This window comes from Lepidothrix coronata, unplaced genomic scaffold, assembly GCF_001604755.1.
Source record: "Lepidothrix coronata isolate B3197 unplaced genomic scaffold, Lepidothrix_coronata-1.0 Scaffold325, whole genome shotgun sequence".
NCBI classification, from domain to species: domain Eukaryota; kingdom Metazoa; phylum Chordata; class Aves; order Passeriformes; family Pipridae; genus Lepidothrix; species Lepidothrix coronata.
In genome coordinates, this window is record NW_016690505.1 from 221064 (window position 1) to 236474 (window position 15411).

Consider the following 15411-nt stretch of genomic DNA (forward strand, 5'->3'; position numbering starts at 1 on the left):
AGGAAGGATATTGAGGTGCTGGAGCAGGTCCAGAGAAGAGCAACAAGGCTGGTGAAGGGACTCGATCACAAGTCCTCTGAGGAGAGGCTGAGGGAGCTGGGGCTGTTCAGCCTGGAGAAGAGGAGGCTCAGGGGAGACCTCATCACTCTCTACAACTCCCTGAAAGGAGGTTGTAGCCAGGTGGGGGTTGGTCTCTTCTCCCAGGCAGCTATCAGCAAGACAAGAGGGCATGGTCTCAAGTTGTGCCAGGGGAGGTTTAGGTTAGATATTAGGAAGAAATTCTTTACAGAGAGGGTAATGAGGCATTGGAATGGGCTGCCCAGGGAAGTGGTGGATTCACCGTCCCTGGAGGTTTTTAAGCTGAGACTGAATGTGGCACTTAGTGCCATGGTCTAGTAACCATGGTGGTAGTGGATCAAGGGTTGGGCTTGATGATCTCGAAGGTCCCGTCCAACCCAGCTGATTCTATGATTCTGTTGTACATAGGTATTTTTTTAGTTCCATTCTCAAAATGGACCTGCATTCTTGTAATGAAACCAGGTATTCACTTTATCAAATTAGTCAAAGTTCTATTAACATAGATCGTTGGTGAGTACCAAATGAGGGAAATTAAGGAGGCGTGTACTTCTGTGAGATGTTCAAAATGACTTATGAGAAGGTATTGTGTTGAGCTGTGCAACATGGAATGACTCAGGGCAAAAATTCCAGGTATCATTTGTTCTAGTGCATGAGTATTTTTCATCTTTAGGCATGTAAGTTGTTGTATTACAAAGCTTTTTTTTTAAGAATGCCAGCAATGAAAAGTAGTCCATGCTTTGCAGTATTAAATATTTGTTTCATTTGAGAGCATCAGCACTGAATGATTTTCTGCACGCAAAACCTAAAGTAAAGACAGGTTGCCGCAATCTCTGTAAGTGTACCTTGTAAACCATCAGCTAGATCAAATCCTGCAACAAGACTTGAGCTAAAATGGTGACATCCTTATCATTTGGCATTTATGGGAATTGTAGAGAAGATAAAAAACTTTATCCTTGTATGTTTGTGTTAATGTCTGTTGGCTTTTTAAAAAACAAAAGTGTTAGTTTTCCTAATTTTTTTAAGGAGACTATGAAGTATGTGCATATTTGTGTGCAGCACCTTGAAAACAACATTGGAATTAGAGAATTAATAAAACTGGATGAGGTTGGAATAGAAGTGTAGGTAGAAGTATGGCTGATGTTAACTTAGAAGAAAGATAACACTGTCTGAAAAGGAAAACTAGGTGGTAGAGGAGAGGTGTAATATTTTGAGCTGGAATGTTCTACAATGCTTAAACCATAAAGTTCACCTCTGTTGGAAAGAACTGATAGCTCTTATCTTCTGTAATAGTGTATGCCTTTCTTTATTAGGGTTCTCCTTCAAATTAGTGAAGTGGCATTACTAGGTAAGAATACAGAGCTTTTAGGGGCTGGCTAAATTATATGTATTGTTTTTATGAACATTTCTGCTTGTAGTTCTGAACTGTTCAGTTGAGGTGGTCCAATAGTGGCCCAGTGGTAGAGGCAGCAGTGCTTGTAATCTTAATGCAGAAGATTATAGAACTTCTTTCTAAACACCAGAAAACTCAGGTACTCTTAAATGTGCTTAAAAAGCAAATTACCATAAGTATATTGATGAAATAAAAGGTAGTATTAACACTGTCTGTATATACTTAATCTGTAGCAGCCTATTGCAAGGAGTCTTTAACTGGTTTTGAAAACCAATAATTTAAAATGTATTTTGACAAATCATCAAAATCAATTTCCTATTACAGGAGAGTTTCTCTTACTTTTATCTTCTCTGAGAAAGCCTTTTCTCTATGAATTCCTTCATGCTTGAATGACATGATTCAGCTACTGCTAAGTCAGGAACAATTCTATCAGGTTAAAGCTTCATGAGTGATAAAGATATTTCCTAACTCCTGCATGGCTTGCAAAGTGCTTGGCTGCAATTTAGTAGCCCCTTTTGAGTACCTAAAGAAAAAAAAATGGAATGCTTGAAAGACATTCCTAATGTTGAGAGATATGAATAACTTTTTTTCTCATTTTTTAATATAAAACACTGAATGCATTATTTAATAAATCTGGAAGTGACAAATCACATAATAAAATTTAGAACATCGATATAACTAATAGACAGCTATAGAAATAATTGACAACCAAAAGCTGGCTGTTTCAATGGAAGGAATAAAATAACTGAGTAGAATCCCTTGTTACAGCAAAACCACATAGAACCTCTTGAATAATTTTTAATGCATCTTCCAAAACATGATTTCTCTGTGCCTTTTTTGTATTAACTGACTTCTGTACCTTGTTGCAAAGATTTTTTTTTCAGTCTCACTAATTTTATGGTATTAAGAAGTTCTAAACATAGGACTTAGAACTAAACTTAGTTTCCCAGGTGTGCTCTAATATAAATTATCTAGTTTGCCCTCAAGAACTGAAATTGTTACAAATTGAACTTCTAAAATTATTTGGCTAGGACTTTTTTTCCCCCTCTATTTAACAAGTTTTCATAATCATGGTGTTGTCCACAGTTCTGGGAAACAATTCATTCTATGTCCAGAAGTTCACTACTGTCTTAATTCATAAGTAACATGTCAGATTATTCTCTCAGGTCACTGTGTAGTAATAATGGGATTGTCACTTGACTGTCATGAGAAACTGTATCCCTATCTCCTGGAACAATCTTCAAGACAGATCATCAGTTTTGTTTATATGTGACAAATATTTTCCACCTGAAGTGATAAGCTCAGGCATCAATTACGCCTTGGTGGTTCTTGCTCTGTTATGAACTGCTATGACAAAAGGTCAAAACAATTCTGAGACAGGTTTTCTTAAAAATGTCCTGTGTACTCTGTTAACCTACACATTTGTAGTCCATCAAGTTGTTTCAGTGGTTATGGACTCAGTACAATGTGTGCTTTGCAAGGTCCTCCTGAAGAGCCTGTAGTCATATAGTTGCCAATTGATATACCTAGTTGCCAGTTGTGATTGTTCCAGTTCTTTGTCTCTCAATGAGTCAGTGTTGGCTTAGTTCAAGAGTATAAAAATGGTACTCTAGTTTTTACTTCAAAGTTCTATTGTGTTGACAATTTTAATAGTCTTTGCTTTAATTTATTTTAATTCATTAAGAACTTGCTGTGAAGACTCACAAAATCTCAGCTAATTTATATCAACTGCCTTTCCCACACTCCACGGATTCTTGTAATTTGACTTTCACTCTGTAATATGAACTGTTGCAATCATTACTGAAAATATAACTTGTTAATGGGACCTGTGTTGATTTCCTCCTTTTGTTATTTTTCTCATCTCTTCATCTAAGCAAGAAGTGCCAGTAGCGTGATACTGTGGGTTGGGATAAATAAATATGTGTAAAAGCTGATAGCTTCTTTTGTTTTAATAACTGTTTTGTATTCTCAGAGTGTCACAGTGCATATAACCTGCAAAATTGCAAAACCCAACGTCACAACCCAACTAACAAAATTCAAGAGCTTGACAGGGTAAACATTCTTTTGGAGAAGAAATTTACATCTTCAGAGTATTAGTAGGACCTTCTTTTTCATATGTCATGACTTGAAATTTCTTAATTCCAAAATTAGAAAATAGATAAATACATTTGCATTGGAAAGAGGAAAACATTTCCTTTCAAACTAGAATAATTATATTACAATACAAAACAGAATAAAAATTAAGCCATTTCAAAATAATATTTTGGAAAATGTAAAAATAATAAAGTGCTGAAATTCTTTTGCCTGCTTTACTCTTCCCACAGTCAATTTGGATGAAAACTTGGAAACGAAACCTGCACTGTGTATACTGGTGGAATGTGGCTGTATGTTTCCGTTGCCAGCTCTCAAACTATATGTCTTCTGACAGTTATATCCTACTAATATTAGCACAGTATATTTTTTTTCCAGTGAACGTGATAAAAATGATACACAACAGGATTTATTATTGCCTTCAATGAATTTGTTTGAGCTGAAAACACTTATGTTTTATTGTATAAGGCCAACAGTGGTTTTAGCTCTTAAAGGTCAGCTTTTTCCTTTTTGGGATACAGATTGTCTATGTCTGTATTGGAGTACTCTCAAAACAGACCCCTTCAGCATTTTAGGGGGCTGGGAGTGGGTGGTAAAGTGTTGTCTTTGGGAGCTTTATCTTTTGGAGTTCGCTCTATGAGGTCTCTGACTGGATATAACAACTGGGAGAAGAGGGCAAATCACAAAATATTGTCTCTAAATCCTGTAGAATAAAAAAAAAAAAATCTGCTGATAATGCAAGTAAGTGAAACAAAAGGCTGTAATACGTTTAAATTTAATATGCTATCTTAATGAAGTATTAGCAGCAAGGTATGTTTTAACAATATTTCTTTTTATAGTAATTGTTAATGTTAGTTACTGAACAGTAGACAATTTGAGACTTGTGAAGTCTAAGCATTATGTGTGTCTATATATGTGTGCACACAGGAAACCTCGACCTGTCTCTCAGCTGGTTGCACAGCAGGTTCCTCAGCAATTTGTGCCCCCTACACAATCAAAGAAAGAGAAAAAAGACAAAGTAGAAAAGGAAAAAAGTGAAAAGGAAACAAGCAAAAAGAACAGTCATAAGAAAACCAGGTAAAAAAATCTAGAAACTTTTGCAGTATTGGTAAAATGTAATTTGCAAACAAAAATAAGAGATGTTCTTTGATTGTACTGCTTTTTAAGTGCTGTGGCAAACAATAAGGCTAAATATTGGTCTGTGAAGTTTCATTGGTTTAGGATGTCTATAAAATGCGAAGACCTGCAGTATGTAATTGTGGTCAGAAGATGGAGATCAATTGAATAGTGAAAGAAAGACTTTTTAAGAGTTACTAAGGTATTCTTTTAAGGGTTACAAAGTATTTCTCACACCATACAAAACTATTGATAGGCAAATTGATGATGTTAATCTCTGGAAAAGAGAGAGGATGGGAGTGACTAGTTTTCATATAGAATAGTTGTGGGGGAGAGAGAGAACCAGTACCAGACTGCAGATGAGTGGGAAAGTAACTTGATTATTGATAGCCTTGCAGAACCCTTTAGCTTTGAAGGGCTGAACTAGGGTATAAATTAACGTGACAGAATAAGGCATGTATATTATCTAGTGTTAAAAATCTCTGTGCTGCATCTGGGATGCTGAAGGAAACCTTGGACTCTTAGAACTGAAAACATGAATTATTACAGTCCAGATAAGCTGTTGTAAACGCCTTGATCTTGCTGTAAGACCAGGTGGAAGGAAGGTTCAAACTGCTAAACAAAAGCAGCAGGTTTAACCCCTAGTTCATCACAAACTGAGCATAAAGTTATTGTGGCAATAGCGCTGTGCCAAAAATCTGAGAAGCTGAGAAGTATATAAGACAGAAATATCCATTGGGATTAGTTATGCAGAGAAGTAGCAGATGCTTTTCCTATGCCTGATCATTAGGGTCAGAACCAGGTAGAAACAGAGTCAAGGGAGAGCAGTCATTTAGAAAGTCATGTTTAGGATTAAGGACACTGAGATGTTAGGAAATATCAAACAATTGAAAGATTAGATGAAGACACTTATCAACACTGTGTGTAATACTCATCTCTGTGCATAATTTAAATCACAGTGTATGCCAGAAATACCAGAGTTATACTGTGAACACAAAGTCCAGTTCAAATAGTATAGTGGTGGTCCTAGTGAGGCTTTCAAATGAGGTAACACCTGCTGCAAGTTAACACTATCTGTGCTGTTGAAAAGACAGATACCAACATCTTTGTTATTGAACATAATTTTCTACATAGAATTGTTGCTTAAGGCTGCTGCAGAGATAGAGGTTTCACTGGATCAAATTTGTAACTTCCTATAGTCACAATAAAGACTTGATCTTTAAAAGTAAAAACCTTCACATGTGCAATACATCCATATTGCTGCACAGTGACATTATTCATAATGTCAACTTGTAAATGATTTTAGGTAGTAATGTGTTATATTCAACTATTTCAACGTAAAACATACTAGGAAACACTCCACTGTTAACACTTGTGGTACATTGTTTTCCTATGTATTGGATGTTGCACAAAGCAGTCTTATATATGTTTGCTCTCCAGAGCTCCTAAAAAGTAGGAGAGAGACAAGATAATAAGGTGGTGTGTGTGCTTTTAATATGATTATTTGCTTTGTTTAGGCCAAGGTTGAAAAATGTGGATCGAAGTAGCGCTCAGCATTTGGAAGTTACCGTTGGAGATCTGACAGTCATAATTACAGACTTTAAGGAGAAAACTAAGTCACCACCTGCTTCCAGTGCTGCTTCTGCAGATCAACACAGTCAGAGTGGTTCTAGCTCTGACAACACAGAGAGGGGAATGTCCAGGTCATCTTCACCCCGAGGAGAAGCATCATCACTGAATGGGGAATCTCATTAAAGTTTTTTTCCTCCAGTTTTAGTCTCTTCTCTTCAAAACGTACAAATACATAACTTCTGTCACCTGTTACCACATTTTCATGACAGGTTATTCATACATAATTGGTATATTGACTGGAACATAATTTATGCAGCTAAAAAAAAAAAGAAAGAAGTGCAGTGGTAGAAACAATAACAACATGAAGCTGAGTGAGGGGAGGTTTAGGTTAGATGTCAGGAAAAGGTTTATCACCCAAAGTGTGCACTGAAACTGGCTCCCCAGGGAAATGGTCACTGCACCAAGCCTGTCTGAGTTCAAGAAGCATTTGGACAATGCTCTCAGGCACATGGTGTGATTCTTGGGGTATCCTGTGCAGGGCCGGAGTTGGACTCGATGATCCTTGTGGATCCCTTCCAACTCAGTATAGTCTATCATTCTATAATAATTTAAATGCAATCTACAAGTGCTTACAAAGCATGTTCATACCAACTTTTTATCTTCATGTGTAAGGGTGCCATGAAAATGTGGTTTGAATGTTCATTATGCAGTGTTATTGGTATGTCCATTTTCACTTTTAGTTTAGTGAATTCTAACACAACTCTTGGAGTCTCCTCTATTGGCATGTACTGAATTTAAATTTTTATAACATAGTTCAAGCTGCCTAAATATGTATTATTTGGGAATTGTGAAACATAGTTATATGTATGCAAGTCAAAGATCAACTTAATCAACTATTGCTGCAACAGAATTTTCATAATAATTATCTTCTTAAAAGCACCTGCTGGTACTTGGTGTGGTTAAATAGGAAAAATGTTATTAAAGAAAACATTTGTATGGATTTTTGCCAATGTTTGACACATTTTACTAGATTACTGTTACTGAATTATGTTGATGGTTTTACCAATATTTTTTGACACTTAAAACACTTATTGTAATGTTTACAGGCAAAATAGAAAACACATTCTAAGCATTGATTAGTCAGCCTTGCAATTCAGGTGAAGTACTGCACTGTCGCTGTACACTGGTATTCTGTGTTGTGTAACAAATACTGAACTACAGATGATGATGCATTTGGCAAAAACTAACATTTGGAAATATGGAAGTTTGGAAAAGCTTTAAAAATAACAGAACTGCAGTTCTCATTTCTGCTTAGTGCTGTTTCTTTTCCCCAAATTTTTCTAGTGTCACTTAGTTACTTATTTCATTACAGGAATATCAGATGTTGCACAAGAATAAGAAAATAACAATACTATTATTTTTTGTTCCTGAATCAATTTCTTTAATATTGATTTGGCCTATTAGAATGTATTATGTCATAAATCATATGGAAAAAAGCTCAGTATCCATCCTGCTTTATGGCATAAACTGTCAACATTTAAGCACTTAGCAATATGCTGATACAGAGCAGAATTATTTACAGTCCCTTCTGGTATTATGTAAAGTTACCAATAAAATATTTTTGTGAATACAGATTTTGCATTTTTGTTTACAACCAATAAGTGTTTTGATACATACATACAATTCATGTATAGATTTTAAATTATAGATTCTGGTTCAGTACAAAAGTCCATTTAGCTCCTTTTAGGGAGATAGTGCACTTACATTCCTATGAGCCTTTTCTTTTTCATTCAAAGTAAATATATTTTAAAGCCCATGTAAAAGTTGGATGGACCTTCTTGGTAGTGAATCCAGCCCCAAATTATTACCAACATATGATATGTCTTCTTAAAAACTTAAAACAATGGATTTTTGTAGCCCCTGACAATTGTGATGTTTGATGGTTTCTTGTAGTAATGTATTTTTCTGTTTTTAATGCAGTACTTCTTCAGGCACAATGGTACTGTTCTATTTTGTAAGATGCTAGTTGTGAAATACAGTTAGTTGCATAAAATGAGAGTCTGATGTGATATCTGAGAACATACATACCTCATTCCTTGGTGTTGCTGTTTAAACTTTCTAGACATCAAATGTTAATTATAGGCTATTTCAGATGGATAACTACTGACCTGTTTATTATGTATTCTGCTTTATCTTACTAAATAGGATGTCTGCTCATTGCTGTTACCTGGCCAACTCTTAGTATCTGTAAAACAATGCTTTTTAAGGTTCTTAAATGTTTTTTGGGCTGGGCTGGTGTTCGGAATAACTTACACTAGTTTTTAAAAGAGAAATACATGCTTCTCAACTTTATTTTTTTATTTTTAGGTGGCACTGTACTGATGTAATGGATTACAAAAGAGCTGAAACTCTTTAAAGTAAGCAGTGTTAGGATAGCAAATCTCATTGGAAGAAGTTTTATGAAATGTGTTTCTAATTTAAAATGTAATGAATGCTATCACATTTCAGAATTCCTTGTGAACAAATAATAATCTATTACCAGGAATTCACTAAACGGGAAGTGTATTTTCATTTAAGTTTATGTGAACACACCACCCAGCACTGCCCGCAAGAGGACTCTATCTTGAGAAATAAGTAACCATTTAGTTTGGAAGGAAGGAAGGATGGAGTGGATTGTACTATGTCTCTAGAGAATAATCTCTAAATTGTGGTACAAGTATGGCTGTAATCAAAAAGAATGCAGAAAGATCTCACTGTTCTTTATGGAACAAGACATTGAAAAACAATTTCTAACTACAGATACAACACAAGTCAGCTAGGATCTAAAAAGCTGTGGTGGTTTTAACTGAACTATTAGGTTGCTAGCATTTCATTGAAATTATACTTGTTTTAGCATTAAGCAAAGTTAAGATAATTTTTGCCTGTTGGTGATAAAAGGAATATGACAATACTGACAGCAGAGTAGAAAATCTGAAGTAAAATATGGCATATGACTCTGTTCATAGTGTTATAATTTAAATGAACTTCACTTTCATAATTTTTAAATAATTTTGACGTGTAGTAATCCTAAGTCCTTTTTCTAACTGTAAATATATTTAAAAGCATCTTTACTCCATTTATAAAAAGTGAAAATTTAATGTTGTAATGTGTTTTGATTAGCTATTTTTCTCTGTGATTGCTCTCTGCATAAGAACTGTTATTTGTTAAATCTATATATGCACCAGTCTTCAACAGCCATAAATCCTGGATTGTTCATGAAATGGTGGCCCAACAAAGACAAGTGTGATAGTGTTCCATGTAAATGAGTTCCTTTATGTGTTGATTGATTGTCTGGTTTCAGAAAGGAAAAGGGGGGGGAAATGGGGGAAAATGGAGTATAAATAGTTCATTGATAAAGTGTACAGTAATTCAGTCTCTTATCTTCCTAACTTTGCCATTAATATAATTATATTAATTATAAGGAAAAGAACAAATATAGTTGAGACTGATTTTTTTTTTCATGAATTTAAGTCTACATATTTGAGATAAACAAAAGTTCTACTCAGTAGCAGGTTAAATTATACCATATAAATCTTGATTCCAACAGAGATGATAGTAATAAATAAATTACATTTAAAAATTTAAAATTCTTGATATTAATAGTCTTGATATTAATACAATGACTGATGTTTTAACCTATTATATGTTTTATCTAGATATTTGATGTTTTGGAGCATAGATTGTAAAATCTCAAAAAGGGTTTGATTTTATAATTTGTGCACTTTACTTTTTTTTAATATTATGAATAGCACATTTTCAAGTAGCCATGTGAGAGAGAGTACTTTCTAGAATTTGTTTCTACCAGTTCACTATAGTGTTTAGGCAGGTCTTCTAAACTTCACATCTTGCATCTTAGATTCTTTACTTTTTCCTGTCTCAAAAGCCTGACAGTTTCCCACATTATGCTGATTGATTTTACTTTGTTATACAGGATGGATTTGTTATGGAACTGTCTATTGTGTATTTTTTATGTACATCAGGGTTCTTTAACTGTATCTGTTTGTTTTCTTTCTGTCACATGCCTTTATTTGATTCTTCTCCCTACTAGGGAGTCTACAAACATCTGAAACTGTATGGAAATAGAAAGGCATCTAAATTTAATTTCTCCGAAGGCAACAGCAAGTGCTATACTTGTAGTAAATATGGCCTGTGTTTACTCAGGAATAAGATAGGTAAGACAAAAGTTAGTGCTGGTTTTGGCTTGTGGACCAGTCAGTCAAATATGGCATTTTGCAAATGCGTACTTCTATCTTAATGTTAAGATTTGGGTGTGCTGGAAATACAGTTTGAGATTTGAAAGGTTTTACTAACCTCAAATTGTGCCCCAACTTATGCCAAAGCAGTCTAAGTTTGAAAGGTTGTAACTTCACAAGCTAGAAAAACTGTATGGTAAAATCAGTCAAACTGAGGAAGCTCAGATGGATTTCTTTTGGGCTGTCAAAGTTTTAACAAGATGAGAAACTGTTAAAGAAGACTTAAAAGATTTGTCTCAGACAACAGTCTTAGACTGAGCTTAGTTTGACATCTAAAGAACCCATATTTTAACAGGAATTAACAGGATTTAACCACTAAATTAAACTTGAAAAAGTACTTCACAAGTTAATTAGAAGTCAGTGCTTTATAGAAATTATTGTAACTTCCTGTCTGGAATGGAGTAAATGATGAAACAGCAATGGATAGCTGCACACTTGCTAGAAAATGCTATTATCCAACAGCAAGTGATGTTTACATGACTTTCCCAAGAATTTTTCTGTGGCTGAGGCCTAAACTATATCATTGGATTCAAACAGTGAAAGAAAATGCAGCAAACAAATAAATTAGTTTCAGATCCTGCGAACTTAATGATACAGGAGCTGTTTACGCCCTTTATTTAACTGTGTTGGTGAAAATTTATTAAAACAAACCACCACTGTATATTATGCAATCACTCAGATGTATTTGGTCCTGATCTTACCCCTTTTATTGTGGGAGACAGATAAAAGTTATCAGAATGAACTTGCTCTGTCTACTGACACAGGAGATTTTAAGAGCAGTTTAATGGGCACAAGAAGTTTTAGGTGTACTTTTAAGGAGTTAAACATGGAAGATGAAGAGCAAAAGCATATTCCATAGCTCCTAGTTAATATTACTAAGAATGATCACAAGAAATTGCTGTCCCATTTTGGGTTTTGTAAAAGATGAAATGGTGATATTATCTAATCACTCCTTGTCTCATATGTCTAGAAGGAAAATTACCACCAGAAAAATGTTGTTCAGTAACAATAGTTAAAAAATTAGTTCCAGAATGTTAATTATTTTGTAGAAATTGTGGCATATCTTGGCAGAGGGAAGAATATTTGAGCAAGAAACCCTTCAGGACTACATTTTCAGGACCTAGGCCACCTGGAAAAGTGTAGTAGTTAATTACACTGTTCTCTGTTGTTTAACAGAGTCATGCATTAACTCCAGCTAGCAAATAAGTACCACACAGCCATTTGCTTACTCTCCTCTGGTGCAAGGGGAGAGAGAATTGGAAGAGTAAAAGTGCAAAAACTCACGAGTTGAGATAAAGACAATTTAACAGGTAAAATAGAAGCTGCAAACACAAGCAGAACAAAAGTAATTCATTCACCACTTCCCATGGGCAGGCAGGTGTTCAACCATCCCCAGGAAAGCAGGGCTCTGTCACACATGACGGTGATGGGGGAAGACAAATGCCATCACTCTGAATGTCACCTGCTTCCTTCTTCTATCCCCAGCTTTATATGTTGAGCATGACACCATATGGTCTGGGATCCCTGTGGTCACTTGGTGTCAGCCATCCTGGCTGTGTACCCTCCCAACTCCGTGTGCACCCCCAGTCTTCTCACTGGTGCATTGGTATGAGAAGCAGAAAAGGCCTTGACTCTGTGTAAGCTCTGCTGAGCAATAGCCAAAGCATCACTGTGTTATCAACACTGTTTCCAGCACAAATCCAAAACACAGCCCCATACCAGTTACTGTGATGAAAATTAACTGTATCCCAGCCAAAACCAGCACATCGGTGTATAAATATTTATCTTGGTCAAAGCAAAGTGAACATGCCCCCTTTAACTTTTAAGATTTTAAGAAATGTGGCTGTAGACCAGTGTAACACTAATTTACATCAGAGTTGCTGAGGAGACGGCTGAGAAGAGACTATTAATGTAGTTTTTGATAACCTGCTACCCTTGCACACCCAATTTTCCTCTTCTGTATGAAGAAGCAAAAGTATGCAGAAGAAGGAAATAAATGTAACCTGGGCTAATGAAATGTGGCTGTTTACCTCCTTCCCAGTCTCACTGGGTTCTACAAAATACAAATTGAATTTGGTTCAAGATATTCCCAGGTATTTGTCGCTTAAAAAAGATGCAGTTGTTCAATCACTTTGCATCTGTTAGTTAAGACAGGTGAGTGAATACCCGCTTTGGGAACACAGATCTAATTTGCTGTTTATATGCATCTAATCTATACTTGCCATCCATGAATAATCTATTTCAAACTGATCCTTCTTTGCACAGAATAAATAAAAATGCTTCAATGTCAAGCCCAGTTCCTGATGGCACAGATCTCAGAAAGCAAATCTGCTATCTGACTGATCATCTCTTACTGTAACAGCCTTCAGCTATGAATTAATCTAGGCAAGGGAAATCTCCTCAGGTTATGTGTATTTATTATCACCACTTCCAGCTCTGAAGGAAACACATTCTGATTCCTTCCTCTCTTTTTTTTTTTTCTTTTAAGTACATCTATAGCATACGTGGATGCAGTGAGTTTGAAATAATTTACTATGCCTGCTTTTGTAAGTGGGGAATTTGATGGCTGTTCCCAGTTCTTCAATTATATTCTGGTTTCTGTAAGACTAACAATGGTATGTGAAGCTTAGAGGTCATTATCAATTTTGTCGCCATTGTCTTTGTTTCTATATAATTGACTTACTGAACAGCTTCTTGCTGAGCAAACTTAGTTACACTGATCCTGTCCCATTCGAGCACTCTGGCTGAGGTAGCTGGCGTTCTGGGATGCCAATTATCTGCATTTCTGCAAATGATCTGATTCTGTGCTGGGAGGCTTCCAGGCATGGAAAAATAAGCAAAATGCTTTCCAACTGATGCAGGCATAATGTTGCCAAGTAACTTGCAGTACCTGGAGGCTTTTTGAAAGGTCTAAGAAAATGCTCCCAGTCCTTGCTAGAGAAGGTCTTAGGAGCATGCACAGATACTGTGCGCTTTCTCAGCTTTCCTACAGAAATTCCAACCAACCAGCTTCTGTTTCTAAAATGTCAAAGACCTTCAAAAACCCACAGTCCAACACAGAGGATAAGGAGGGGAGGGAGGAAGAACAAAGAAAATTTATTTTCAGAATAATCCCTAGAAGAACCATATATAATGGCTTCTTCGTCTATTAGTATTCGTTTTTCTGTGTACTGTATTAGAAGTAGGCAGCATTACACACTTTTAGAGGTGTGTCTTGCTTTATAATTCTTGATACCTGTTGGTTCAGTGACTTTTGGTCTAAAGATAGATGTAGGGGTTTGTGAATTGAATAGTAAATACTATGAACATTTCACTCCTGGATGCAGGTAATTTATTGAAAGAGCAGAAGTTTTGATTAAAGAGCTAGTCAGGAACAAAATAAATTCCTCTTGTACAATTAGCCAATATACAATTTTAAAGGTCTAATTCCTGGACTACTAGAAAAAAAAAGTGTAGCTTTATGTTGCAAGGGTAATAGGAACCCAAACTACAATGGATGTGGCTTCTAATGAGTTTTGTGACCAGTAGTTCATATGGCTATTTTCAATGATTATTCCACACCTTACTCTGTTAATCTTGCAGCTTGTTAGACCATCCTCACAACCAAATCAAGACTACCAACAGTACTGTCAGATGCTCTTAAAATTTGCTAAGTGCCTTATACAGAGCATCGCTGAGGCAATGGTTCGATTGCAAAGAAGTTTGACAAAAGATTTACTCCTCTGTAAAGGTTATCAGTTGTAACCAGGGTGATGTTCCTGGTTATAATACACTAAAGTCTTACATTTTATTGCTAGTACAAGTATTTAATAAGAAACAGTCCAGAAATTTCAATTTGTAAAACATACATTTTCTGGAGGAGATTTTTTTTCCTCTAGTCAGCTATGATGGTCTACTGGAATATCACAGAAATGAATAAAACTTGTGAGTATTTTTGGATGCTTTCACATTTCTCAGTTTCTCAATCAAAGACAATATTACCGTTCTTGGGAAGGGGTACATAACTTGGTTTTGTTCATAGAGTTTATGTTAATCCAATGGTAGTTTTTTAAGGATTTTGTTGTTAGAAAAAGGGCTTGTTATTTTGAAAATAAAAATCTTACCTGCCAGGTGTCTTCCCCAAAAGGAGTAAGTGCCTTTTCTGTTCTGACTCTTAGAAGTATTTACTTTGTCAGATTGAATGTCCTGGATAAACCAACTATTAAGTACTGAGTGTTACCAATGGCTTGAAATCCTTTCACTGGAATGAGACAGAATGTAAGCCACTTGAATTACTTTGAGACCTGATGTTATCGGAATTTTTATAACTGCTACGAGTAGTATACTTCTAAGAACAATGTAACTTTACAGGAACTTGACAGGAAATAAATATTTATTAAAAGAAGTACATAAATAAATATTTATTAACCAATTTAAGTGAGAGAAAATGTTACACCATGGGGGCAACAGTCTTGCTGTTAGCAGTCCTGACTACTTAGTGGAAAGTAAAACTAAGGCCCTGGACTCTAACTATAAAAAAATGTGTGGTTTTTGGTGAGAGATTGGGACTGACAATCTTATGTCCACCTTCTAATAAAGTAATTCTTCCTACCTAAGTTTTTACCAATTCTCAAGCAGAAAAGAAAGCATGAGCAGATTTCAGTAAGAGGCCCTGTGGTTTAATTGGTGCTGCTTCCTATATCTAGAGGATTTTTTTTAATTTTTTTTTTAAACTTTGCTCAGGACTGGTACAGCTGAAAGTATATTTTCCCTTCATTCTTAAGCCTAGACTTTGAATGGAGTTTCTCTGAGACACTTTTGTAGTGAAATCGTATTCCCTACAAACATTGAAGACAAAAATAAACATCTCCGTGAACAAAAGATTGTGTGTGG

The 15411-nt window shown here is 35.5% G+C and overlaps 1 protein-coding gene across 1 annotated transcript in view; it reads left to right on the forward strand.

Annotated features, from left to right (window-relative positions):
• YAF2 (YY1 associated factor 2) overlaps positions 1 to 15399 on the forward strand; it is a 32945-nt gene extending 17546 nt beyond the window's left edge. Inside the window, exons 3-4 of the mRNA XM_017838139.1 lie at positions 4487 to 4636; positions 6193 to 15399. Of these exons, the coding sequence (XP_017693628.1) occupies positions 4487 to 4636; positions 6193 to 6430 (388 nt within the window). The 3' untranslated portion in view covers positions 6431 to 15399. The remainder of the gene's footprint in view (positions 1 to 4486; positions 4637 to 6192) is intronic.
• The last annotated feature ends 12 nt before the right edge of the window (positions 15400 to 15411 follow it).